Source organism: Apodemus sylvaticus, chromosome 2 (genome assembly GCF_947179515.1).
Source record: "Apodemus sylvaticus chromosome 2, mApoSyl1.1, whole genome shotgun sequence".
NCBI lineage: Eukaryota > Metazoa > Chordata > Mammalia > Rodentia > Muridae > Apodemus > Apodemus sylvaticus.
This window is the reverse complement of record NC_067473.1, coordinates 8,075,649-8,088,150: the sequence shown is the minus strand read 5'-3', so window position 1 is coordinate 8,088,150 and position 12,502 is coordinate 8,075,649. Positions and strand designations below refer to the sequence as shown.

General features: G+C 41.2%; 1 protein-coding gene and 1 pseudogene across 3 annotated transcripts in view; one reads left to right on the top strand and one right to left on the bottom strand.

Annotated features, from left to right (window-relative positions):
• Positions 1 to 4,387: 4,387 nt before the first annotated feature.
• Positions 4,388 to 4,908, top strand: LOC127677299 (PEST proteolytic signal-containing nuclear protein-like; annotated as a pseudogene).
• Positions 4,909 to 5,437: 529 nt separating this feature from the next.
• Slc26a5 (solute carrier family 26 member 5) overlaps positions 5,438 to 12,502 on the bottom strand; it is a 29,851-nt gene continuing 22,786 nt past the window's right edge. For all 3 annotated transcript variants that reach the window (XM_052172399.1, XM_052172400.1, XM_052172401.1), the window contains 6 exons: positions 11,209 to 11,278; positions 10,441 to 10,533; positions 9,684 to 9,791; positions 8,587 to 8,787; positions 7,763 to 7,817; positions 5,438 to 5,631 (listed from right to left, as the gene is read on the bottom strand). In XM_052172399.1, coding sequence (XP_052028359.1) covers positions 5,438 to 5,631; positions 7,763 to 7,817; positions 8,587 to 8,787; positions 9,684 to 9,791; positions 10,441 to 10,533; positions 11,209 to 11,278 — 721 coding nt within the window. The remainder of the gene's footprint in view (positions 5,632 to 7,762; positions 7,818 to 8,586; positions 8,788 to 9,683; positions 9,792 to 10,440; positions 10,534 to 11,208; positions 11,279 to 12,502) is intronic.

Sequence of the window (12,502 nt, the reverse complement as noted above, 5' to 3'; positions counted from 1 at the left end):
TTCTAATGGCTGAATAGTACTCCATTGTGTAGATATACCACATTTTTTGCATCCACTCTTCTGTTGAGGGATACCTGGGTTCTTTCCAGCATCTGGCAATTACAAAAGCTCAGCCGAAAGGGCCTCTTCCTCTGTGTCCACTCTTCCTCCTGGGACCCGGAAGTCCCACCTTTATCCAGCAATTGGCTCCCACCTTCTTTTTTGACCAAATCAAGAACCAAACTTTACCCCTACACACTTAAATTATTTTTAAAACAAAGGTGTGTTTGAGTCCTTAACAAGTCTCTTTAAAAGTATTTCTCATAATAACTACCACCGAGCCATTGGGAGTGGGGGAGAATGAACCTTGAGCTATGTACCCTGTTTCTACTTTAACAAGATATAGTTCTTGCCAGTGAGGCCCATGAATCCCCCAAATCTGCCTAATACTTCCATTCCATACCCAGCTTTTGAAAACATGGATGCTTATGGGCTAGATAGGGGTCATCATGTTTACACAGCAAATTATGAGATGAGCTGTCTGTCCCCACAGTCCTCGAATGTTACCCTCCTCAATACTGACACAGAAGCACAATAAACAGTATTTTTATTGAAGAATGATATTCACAAATAAATTGCTAAATACCAAGGGACTCTGTACATTTTTAAGTCAGAAGAAAATGGAGACCAGAGAAAAGTTGCTGTGTTACACTGAAAAATTAAGCTTAGAGTTTTCAAACAGAAAGAGCCTTTTGTTTATAAAATACAGTGATTTTTTTAATTAGAAAAAGTATTTTTCCTAACCATGCTCTAGTGTTGCTTGAGGTATGAAATAGAACAAACCATTATGACGTTACACTCACAGGAGAGTAAATTCAGGTCGGTGGCTAGAGAAGAGTGTCATTAGTGTTCAAACTTGATTCCGTCCAAGTCAGTATACAGCTGCAGTGCAGTGCTGACTTCTGACAGTTTTGCTGGTAGGTTTGATGGGTTTCTTTTAGTTGGCTTTATATTTGGAGAATTAGATAATACATTATCAAACTTTTATCTCAAAACACTCAAGAATCTCAATATACTGAATCCTATAAAAGCATTCCTGAAACACTTTTTTTTTTTAAAGCAGCATTTTGCACTCAAGAAAGGCGTTTGATTTTAGAATGTAAATTGATTTACTGTCTTTAATGGGATAGGCGATAGTTAAGGACTTTCCCATCTATCACAGACCTTTCCTTCTTCGGTCCCCACATAAGGACTCCCTACCACCACCACCATCAAATAGAAAACACAACTTCTTTCATTGCTACCCTTCGTGCACACAAGAAGCCAGGTTCATTTCCTCAAAATTCTCACTTGCTGGCAGGAGCCTCCTTTCTCTGCTACACAGGATGAGATTGCATTGAAGAGTCAGTTTAGACACCGAAAACTACAAAACAAGCAGCTCCCAGGCCTTGAACAGGGTCCATACCGTTTAACTGTTTTCTGGATTCCACTCCAGAGGCTCTGGGCTGTTGGGATCCCATCAACTGCTAATTGGATTACATAGATTTGTGAAGTGTACTCTGTAGGATTTGAGAGCAAGGATTTCTTTATGAGACTTTGAGAACAACTTTCCTGTACTGCCGCATGCACTAAACACCCTGTGGAGGCCTGTGGACCCCTGGGGGGGAAATTGGTGCTTTCACCACATTGGTCCAGTGATTGGACTTCAGTCATCAGGTTTGGCTTAGAACTGCCCATTGAGCCAACTTACCAGCCTTATAATAGGATTTGAGTAAGGGTGGAAAAGCACAGTAAGATATGAAATAGTGGTTTTTAAGGTCCACAGAGAGGTAAGCTTATGCACTGACTTTTTGCAAGAGAGGGAAGAATTAAGATTTAAAAGATAGTTAAGACAATTTCCATGTGAAATAATTCTGAGTATTTGGATGTATTTACATATTGATGGAGTATTAAACATTTAACATTTTCAGATATGGAATAAAACAAAACTATAGTTTTCAACCCTGTAAAACAAGTGCTTTTTATGTACATGATAAGGTTCTACTAAAAAATAAAGTTTAAAATGGAAGAATTTGAACAAAATATAAGCAGGTAAGATGTAGAATAAATGTCCTTTGGTGGCATGTTTATTGGCCAATAGGACTTGAAACTATTGCTAAGGAATTGTTTAAGGCTTTAGATTCTACTTAAATGCCCAAAATGATGTAGGCCCCTTTACCAAGGCTGCTATGAATTTGAGTCTGTACCTGTGTGCTCTTTGAGAATGCAGTCTGTCAGAATGCAGTCTGTCAGAATGCAGATGCATCTAGTCTTGTGCTAGATGCCTGCGAAGAAATGTCTGGTGTGAATCTGTTTCATGCAGGCCAGGGTAGGAAGGAAGCAGTCTACTTGGAATCATTAGTGAAGTTATTGAGAAACTGAACACTAATATCATTCTACTGGGGACTGGCAATATCTTCATGGAAACTGACACAAAGCAACACAGGCATGGCAAACAGCAACAAAGTCACAATGACAAACGCTTAACGGCAACTCTTAGCTGGGTGCGGTGGCCCAGGCCTCTAACTCTAGCACTAGCTAAGTAGGAGGACCAGGAGTTTAAGATCACCCTCAGCTACACAGTGAGTTCTAGAGACCCTTCAAAAACAACACACACACATACACACACACACACCAAACGAAACCTCAACAACTCCTAAGAAGAAAGAGCTTCAGAGAGGTTGGCCTAAGCTTTGGTTTATCATAAATAAATTGATGTTAAAAGTTTAAGAGCTGGGCAGTGGTGGTTCATGCCTTTAGTCCCAGCACTTGAGAAGCACCAGCGGACAGATCTCTGAGTTCCAGGCCAGCCTGGTTTCCAGAGTAAGTTCCAGGACAGCCAGGGCTACACAGAGAAACCCTCTCTCACCAAAAAGGCTTAAAGGCCCCCCTTAACCTTTAAACATACTAACTATAACGAATGTGAGAGAAGTTTTATATTAACAGGCTGTTTGATGAACCACAGGAAGATAGACAACTATATCTAGGAGGCTAGCTTTCTTAAGGACTGATTTTTAAGGCTACTTCACCATCAACAACTGAAGCAAAACAGGTAGTGAAGCTCAGTGGCCACAGCTGTGACACTCTGAGCATCAAAAAGGACACAGCGTGATAAAGCACATTAAAACTATAAAAATCCCCCAAGGCTGAGATGATGATTAAACAGACACGGAACAGTCAGCCTGTCTTGCCAGTAAGATCTGTCTTTAAGAATGGCCAAATAGTTGAAGTTGAGGAGGAAAAGCTATAGTTTACATAGACTGACCTGCTAATAAATACAAGAGAAACAAGAGAGCTAGAAAGAAATGGACAAACTTTAATAAAATCGTTCACTTCAGCAAGGACTGTCACCCAGTGTTATAATTTCTGGGTCAATGAGAAATGACATTCATTTGATGCCAAGGGAACAGCAGATGGATAATAATATATACTATAAAAACCAGCTGAAGGATTAGACTGCCATGCTGATCCAGTAGTCTATCTGCACACTCTGAAAGGCAGGCAAGCTAGATGGTCTGTGCTTTTCTGAGTGGTACAACATGAAGCATATGTTTATCTAGGATCCAGACGCACATAAAATACTTAACTCACACCCATGTGTCTCGAATGACACACCCATGTGTGAAGTTACCCATGTGTGACTTCTGAATGGCAGGTAACATGAGGAATAGCTGAGAAAGCTCAGTAACACTAGAGAAGGAACTAGACATATTCACAAGATGGGATTCGTCAATACAACTATCTTAGTCATCAACATATTTGCTAAGAGACAAGAAGAACTGTATAGATTAAAACAGACTTAAAGGCACATGACTAATTACAATGTAAAGTCATAGAATTAGTGCAAGTTTAGACAAATCAACTACAAATTTGTGGACAATAGGAAACCTGAATACTGTATGGAAAATACTCTGGAATAAGAAAGTGGAGGTTGTCAACTAAAAAGATCGACTATAAGACACTATGCAGAGCTGCGCTTATTTTTGTTAGAAAATATATATCCACAAGCAAAGACCTGGAGGGATCCTCATTAAGGTGCCCGTGGTAGTCATCTCTGAGTGGGGAGAATATGTCTTACACTCTTATTCTCCTTTGTCTATTTATTTCTCAACATCCATAATGCATTTACATCATTTCTGTAATAATAAAAGATTATTTTAAAGCCAGCATGTCTAGCACATTGTAGATTTCCTCTTCTGTTAGGAAATTGATTACAGTCTGTTCTCAAACAAGTGCAAGATTCAGGAGCCACTTACGCACCTGGTAACAGCATGCTCTAAGTTAACTACTTAAAGTTATAAGAGTTTAAGCACTCATCCTACAAACATAACACTAAGTGTTAAGAGCAGGGAAGATGGCCGACGGGAAGATGGCCGACGGGAAGTTGGGAGAGCAGCCTGGGAAGACAAGACGCAGCGAGCTGAGCTTCCCGTCAACCTGAGGAAGCAGCAGAAAAGCCTGGGAAAACTAAGACTGTTTCTTCCAGTAATGGAGGGGAAATTCCAGGTGCAGCACTGCAAAACGATTCGCTGAAGAAGCAGCAGACCTCCCAACAAAGATCTCCAAGCCTGCATCTGCCATAGGCCATCAGACGGCGAGGAACGCGCCTGCCATCTCCACCATACTGGTGCAAGTAATCATAAGGACAGTGTTTCAGCTCTCCCTTCAAAACTCTTTCAGTAGCAGTAGCTTTGGGTGAAGACAGAGATAGAGAATCAGTAGTGTCGTCTCCAGAAGCAAAGATGAGAATGGAGACTATCGGGAGGGAAGCCAAAATCGGCTGGACCAAAATCCCTTAGTAAAGGAATACATGGCTTTCTCGGTAACCAGAAACAGTGGGAGTGAAGCAGAACATCTCATCTTGGGAACGGACTCAACCAAGACAATTAGATGAACTGTTTTGAGATCAGGGTATGGGTGGGTACAGTTAGAAGGAACAGTTTCTTTTTGTAAAAATGGTGTAAGATTAGCTTTAGAGCAGTTTCTTTTCTTTTTCTCTTTCTCTGTTTTTTTGGGCTTGAGTAGTACACTAATAAATGAAGGTTTGAAATTAGAGGTAATTTATGTTTTACATACAGATTTTAAGACATCTGTTAATTTTGTAGTTTTATGTGATTAGTTTCCAAAGGCTTCAGATAATAAAGAAATCGGGAGTGAACAAAAAACCCCCCACCAAACAGAGATACCACTAAGAAATGATGGAAATGTCACTGCATAAGGGCAAGAGGCCAGTTAATCTTGGAAATATTTCAATTTAAACAACGCAAGTGGGAGTTACATCTTGCTATGCCTCATTCGTCCTCCAAATGCAGCCATAACTCCAACAAGTCCCTTAGGTGGGGAAAGAAAACCTAGGAGCTGGTATTTAAAGTGTGTAAGTTCAGAATTCAGGAGAGGCGCACAGCCCCATGCAGGTCCGTTATGCCTCGGGTGTGGTGGGTGTGGCATTGGGCTCCATATCCTCCTGGGGAGGCGGGACTGTGGCTTCTTGCTCTGCCATTGCCTCTCGAGCTTGGCTGCCCAAGACTGCGTCGTGGATACTGTGGAACAGAAGCTCTTTCAAGGCAGGATTTTCAAAAAAACGGTTGCGGGTGAGGTCATTCACAACTTGTGCTGTACAAAATAAAGAAAATCAAATCACATTCCAAGCTTTGGTCTTAAATGGTTAAAATAAAAAGCAACTCACTCGTGACTTGAAAAACTAATTTGTTAATTTAGAGAGAGATTCGTACGTAACCTAAGCTGGCCTTGAATTCTAGCACCTGCTGCCTCCTTTCCCACATACTGGGGTTTATGCCTGGTATCTCACATTTTACATACATACAGAGAGAGAGAGAGAGAGAGAGAGAGAGAGAGAGAGAGAGAAAGAGAAGAAAGTTGCCTCTGCCTTCCGAGTGCTGGAATCAAAGGTATGGGACACCTCACCCTGCACATAACAAAGTTTTAAATGTTAAACGTGATGTAAGTCATATTCTCGTCTGTCTCAATCCTGTCACAGTTCTAATCTCAGGAAATGACTTTTATTTCTTTCTAGTAGATTCCTCCGTGAGTTCTCAATGAAAATATAAACATAAGCCATTGTGGTGATACAGGGGTACACCTTTAATCCCAGCACTCAGGAGACAGAGGCAGGCAGAACTCTGTGAGTTCAAGGCCAGCCTGGTCTATAGACTGAGTTCCAGGACAGCCATGGCCACACAGAGAAACACTTTCTTTATAAATAAATGAATAAGCAAACAAACAAAACACGAGTATCTATTCTGGCCAGGCACAGGGTTACATGTCTATAATCTTGTCTCTTGAAAGGCTGAGGCAGACAGGATTACAAGCCTGCTTAAAAAAAGACAACGACTTCTAATTTTCCTTCTTTTCTCGCCCAAAACATCACACGCACTGTTTCTCTATAATTCTGAACTGTGTTTACTTTAATTTTCATTTCAGCTGTGGTTGAATCCTGGTCCTTATGTATGCCTGGCAAACGCTCTCTCTCTCTCTCTCTCTCTCTCTCTCTCTCTCTCTCTCATCTATTATCTATCTATTTATCTATTATCTATCTATCATCTATCTATTATCTATCTATTTATCTATTATCTATCATCTATCTATTATCTATCTATTATCTATCTATCTATCATCTATCTAACATGATATGCATCTATTATACAGCTCTACTTCCATTCATCCATTCAGGTTCACCCTCCCCTTTGTTTGCAATGGGGTCTTTATATCCCCCTGACTGGTTTGGAACTCACTCTGTAGACTAGACCAGCGTCTAACACACAGAGATCCACCTGCCTCTGCCTGCTGAGTGCTGGGATTAAAGGTCTGCACTGCCATGCCCGCCCCCATCAGGTTCCTTTTCTTTTGACACTTAAGACTTTTCTAGCCTTTTGTTTTTATAGACAATGGCGCTATGGACAGATGACCTTGAATGTCTGCAATAGGCTGCGGATTTGCTGAATGAAAAGGTATTGTTTGTTGGCTCTCCACAGGGGCTGCTCCATTTTCCACAGACACTCCTTTATCTCTGAGAACCCACTCTCCACCATGCGCCTTTGAAATGCGCTGTGGGCATTTTTATTTTCACTAACTAAACAGATGAATAAAAATGTCTTTATGTGGATTTTGTTTTTAAGCACAGTTTTAACCAAAATATAATAAAAAATCTAAAATAGTAGGAAAGTTATTCCTGCTATTCACATTGGATGGAAATTCTAACAAACATCGTGGTTTACAAAAGCAAAACATGTGTGTAGTGGCTATTAAAACAAACGCTGATAAACTCCTGCCCTCCACCTCTAGCTCAGAAGACCATCTCAGTGCCTGCAACTAGCAGATTTCAAAACAGGCTGTACAGTGATTTTTTTTTTAGAAGAATACTTTTTTTTTATTTTATAAAAAGTTTAAATTATAGGAAAACATGTACATGCAGTTCATTCTATGTGGAGAAAAAGCTAGATTATTAAAACTGACCCCACCTGTGGCCGGAAAGATGGCTCATAAGTTAGGAGCACTTGTTGCCTTTGCAGAGGACCCAGGTTTGGACCCCAGCACAACATGGTGGTTCACAACAATACATAATAATTTTAGTTCCGGAGGTTCTGATGCCTTCCTCCGATCTCTGTAGGCACCAGGCATACATATAGTACATGTGCATACCCACAGGCAAAACACTACTATACATGAAATAAATAAATCTAAAATAAAAATGAAAATAACCTTTCCCATTCTAAGGAATACTCACGGCTGCATCCTGCTAAATATACATAAATTCCAACATCTCCATATTCTTTCACAATCTGTAATAATATTGAAACAAAATTTAATATGAGACACTCAAATTCATTACTCATGATTCTCAGCTTGAGCAATTATGCACCATTGAGCTAATAAGCTAAGAGTGATTTTGTACTTATCTGGTTTCCATCCCGACAATGAGAACTCAGAGTATCAACACATTATTAAATTTGATTCTGGTATAATAAAGATATTATGATAATGGTTTTAAAAGAAATGTTATAGAGGTAGGTACTAGGATATGTTCAAATAATGTGACATCTAGGATGTGTTTCACAATAAGAAGAAGTAGTGTTGGGAATTCCAGAAGTCAGGCTGGCCATAAAGTGTTCATTGTTGAAGCTCAAGGGGGCGTTACATGGGGATCATTATACTACACTCTGTATTTAAAAATGTTCAGAACTTACGGGACTTTCGGGGAGTGGGGGGGGGGGCTAGAAAAGGGGAAATCATTTGAAATGTAAATAAATTATATCAAATAAAAAAAAAAGAGAAAAAAAAATGTTCAGAACCAAAAGTTTCAAAGACAACCTACAAAGTAAGAGTTGACAAGGGCCTGTGGTCCCTGTCCCTGAGGTGGCTGACTGGGATGCTGTGATCCCCGTCCCTGAGGTGGTTGACTGGGGTGCTATGGTCCCCGTCCCTGAGGTGGTTGACAGGGATGCTGTGGTCCTCATCCCTGAGGTGGCTGACAGGGATGCTGTTGTCCCTGTCCCTGAGGTGGCTAACTGGAATGCAGACACTGAAGGACTTGTTTCACGTGGCACTTACCCCAGCCAGAGTTTTTACTCCAACGGAATCCACAAAATTGACCTGTGTGAAGTCTAGAATGACAGTGTGGACATTTTCCCCCTGGGGCAAAAATCTCTGCAGCTCTTCAGGAAATGTTGTTTTGATGACTATTGGGGGAAATTTGACTTCATCCTCCTCCTCTTCAGGTTTTGTAGCATTTTCCCCATCTACTTCTGCATCCTATGACCAAAATGAGACCATGAATTTCTTCTTCCTGGTTTTAAATTTTATTTTATGTGTATGAGTGAATTGTCTGCATGTGTACATCAAGTGTATGCAGTACCCATGGCGGCCAGAAGAGGACAGAAGAGGGCATCAGATCCCCAGGAACTGGAGTTACAGACCGTTGTGAGTCACCACTTGGGTTCTGCAGTCTTTGGAAGAGCAACCAATGCTCTTAACTGCTAAGCCCCTCTCCTGCCCCATAAGACATGCATTTTCTAAACAACTTATTTTTTTTTCCTATGAGAAAAATTTATAATGGAAACTAAGCCCATGTGTTCTCAAACACCAGTGTGTACATTTATTTAAAATTTGCTGAATTTCTTCAGGCACACACACTCCACGTAGCCCAGGATACTTAATACTTTCTACTCTTGTTCACACTTTTCTCCTAATTTAGAAAAGTCCTATTAACCTCAGCATGACAGGCCACAAGTTACCAGAAGTCTAATCAGCAAAACCTAGCCTGAGTTTTCAATTATCAGCTGAATTAAAGTATAGTGGCCGAATTTTTAAGGTGCTATGTGATTTTAAGTTTTAAAAACAATTCTTTCACTACTTATTTCATAAACATCCTCATAACTGACTTTATCACTGTCTTGTTTATTTTATTTTATTTTATTTTATTTTATTTTATTTTATTTTATTTTATTTTGAGATAGGATCTCGTAAGTCCTCTCCTGGCCTCAAACTCTCCATATCTAAGGCTGGCCTTAATCTCCTGCCTCTGCCTCCTAACTTGCCCTACCACATCCAGCTTTGTCACACATCTATACCACACAGAGGAAACCCAGATCCTTCCCCATGTTTGGATTTTAGCCTGGGTAAAGATGGAGGCCATGAAGATCACTCACCACTTTGACAACGGTTGCGTTGGCCATGTTGACATTTCCAACTTCCTTCGCGTATTTCCTCATGGCCTTTCTTCTTGCTCCCATGATGAGTGCTGGATTCACACCAGTCTTTACAGAGACGAGGCAGAGGCACGTAAGGTCAGCGCACGGCTCCCCGGACCCACCCGAATGCCTGGAGATCTTCAACTCTCTCCTGGCCAGCTGCTTTCTGTGCCCAGCCTTACTCTGCCTTTCCCTCAGAGGCCCTGAACTGAGTCACTCCTTGAGAGACCATTACTTATTTTTCTTGGTCTAAGTCTTTATTCAAGACTATCAGGCAATAAAGAACTGAAAACGACAACGGCAACAACAGCTGTATGGTGGTACTTACTAAACTTAGAAGGCTTAGATTCTTAAACTTGTCGTTGTGGGTTAGAGAATGTTGATTTTTAATCATGACCTATGGTCCCTTGAGTAAGGCTGCTTTTTCACTTCTTTTTAAAGGTAATTGTAATATGACAAAGGAATGAACAGTGGTGGTGATTGCTCAAACATGGGAATCTACTTAATGCCAGACACTGGGTGGTACATTTACAAATGTTTAAAATAGTAAGGTTTACATATATTTTACTCTAGTAGGTATAGGGAGGTGGAAATGTGAACCTTCTATCCCTTCTGACCTACAATGCTCTCCTTTCGAAGAATCAACTGTTAATTTCTAACAAAAAATTAATTTTCATCTTTTTTTATTACTCTAAACAAACAAAAGGCGGCTCACCTTTCTTTTTAAGGCGTTGCTATACAAGTCACTATTTGCATAGTAAATTGGGGCATTTATTTGGAATATTTTTATTCCAGGAATTTCTTTCACCTGAGAAGTAAAACAGGATGATGTTAACACCTGGATACATTTCTAATCCGCTTCCTCCCCTAACATGAAGATGAACACAGACAGAGAGTGTGAAGAGCCTCTTCCCGTGTTTAGACAAAATTAAGTCACTCTATTCAAACTCTGGGAGGAAGAATAGTAAGTACAAAGAAAAGGTTTTCTTCTCGTGAGATGGCTGCCCAGGCTGACCCCCAGCTCCTGGGCTAAGCCACCCTCCCACCTCTACCTCACCAGGAGCCGAGACCTTAGAACAGATCACCTCACCTGAAAGCTTAGAAAACATACATCTTCCTACTTATTCTACAAGATAGGCTTTGCTTCATTTTTTTTAAAACAGTAAACACAAGGAAAAGCTGGGATTAAACATCCAAAGGAGAAAAGAGGGTGGAGAAGTGAGACCACACAGCAGTGAGTGGACACCAGCGGGGGACCGACCGCCCAGCAGTGAGGTGGACACAGATGCAGATTTACTTGGTTTGATCCACAATTCAATCCAAGCAAAGTGAACTTTTTCTGGAGAACCTTCACTGAGATTGTGACTGAGATTGCATCTTTTCATGTCAACCCCTAGTTCTCCCTTCTGGCCTCCTTTGCTGTGGGGAGACACATTACTCACATGATTGCAACATTTAAGACATTAGGCAAAGGAGGTCCTACCTCCTCATATGCATCTATGTCAATGTACACATCGGTGTCGGGGAGCTGTCCCAGGACTTTGTAGCTTGGACTGTGGAGAGAAAGAAGGATCAGTTCAATAGACAAATGTGGAAAGGGTTATCCTAACCCCCTGGAGTACCCGGGGTACCATTTCTGTGCAGGTCTAGGTCCTACTGATCCCAGAGAGGTCAGCCCTGTTTACTTCCAGTGGATGCCTAGAGCAGAGGCCTCTTTCCAAGAATATCCATGGAGTTTTGTTGCTTCTTACCAGTCTGCCATTCCTATCCCTAATGTGGCATGTGTAGCCAGCTATATGTTCTTATTTTATGAAGATGATAAAAATTGGTTTAAAGCCGGGCAGTGGTGGCACACGCCTTTAATCCCAGCACTTGGGAGGCAGAGGCAGGCGGACTTCTGAGTTTGAGGCCAGCCTGGACTACAGAGAAACCCTGTCTCAGAAAAAAGAAATAGTTTAAAAATCAGTTTCTAAAGCCAGGTGGTAGCAGTACATGCCTTTAATCCCAGCACTCAGAGGGCAGGGACAGAGGCAGGGTCAGGGTCAGGGTCAGGGTCAGGGTCAGGGTCAGGGTCAAGGGCAGGGGCAGGGGCAGGGGCAGGGGCAGAGGCAGAGGCAGAGGCAGAGGCAGAGGCAGGCAGATCTCTGAGTTCAAGGCCAGCCTGGTCTACAGAGTGAGTTCCAGGAAAGCCAGGGATATACAGAACAATCTTGTCTCAAAGAAAACCAAAGAAACAAAAAGACAAAACCAACAAAAAAAAAATCACTGGTGACTGATCACTGATTTATGAAAAACTCTATTTCTGTGAGATAGTCTTTCTATGAAAAACTCTAAGTCCATGAAAAGCTACATTTAAATCATTCTCTCACCACATGCTATGACTGGGGTAAGTTCCCCAATCACTCTAGGATGGCGTTTCTACAGGTGTGGAAATGGAGATGCTAACCGTTGGGCTGTGAGACTGGAATGACAAAAAGCGTTGGTCTTTGTGAAGAGCTTGGCACATGAGCAGTTATAGTCATAAAGCGTTGGACAAAGGCACACGAGCGCTAATGGTCACTCACTCCTACTCTTACTTCATCTTGTCCACCTCAGTGGTATCATTATTATCTGTCATCCTCAGGGGAAGACCAACTTGTCGAAGGGAAGGACAATGTCTCTGACTACAATAGCTTGAGAATCTCATCTTTCTGTGGAGGCATAGCAGAACCTCCACAGATATCAACTTAAGGAAGATTTATAATTACTTTATTGTGCTTTACAAAGCTGACTAAACT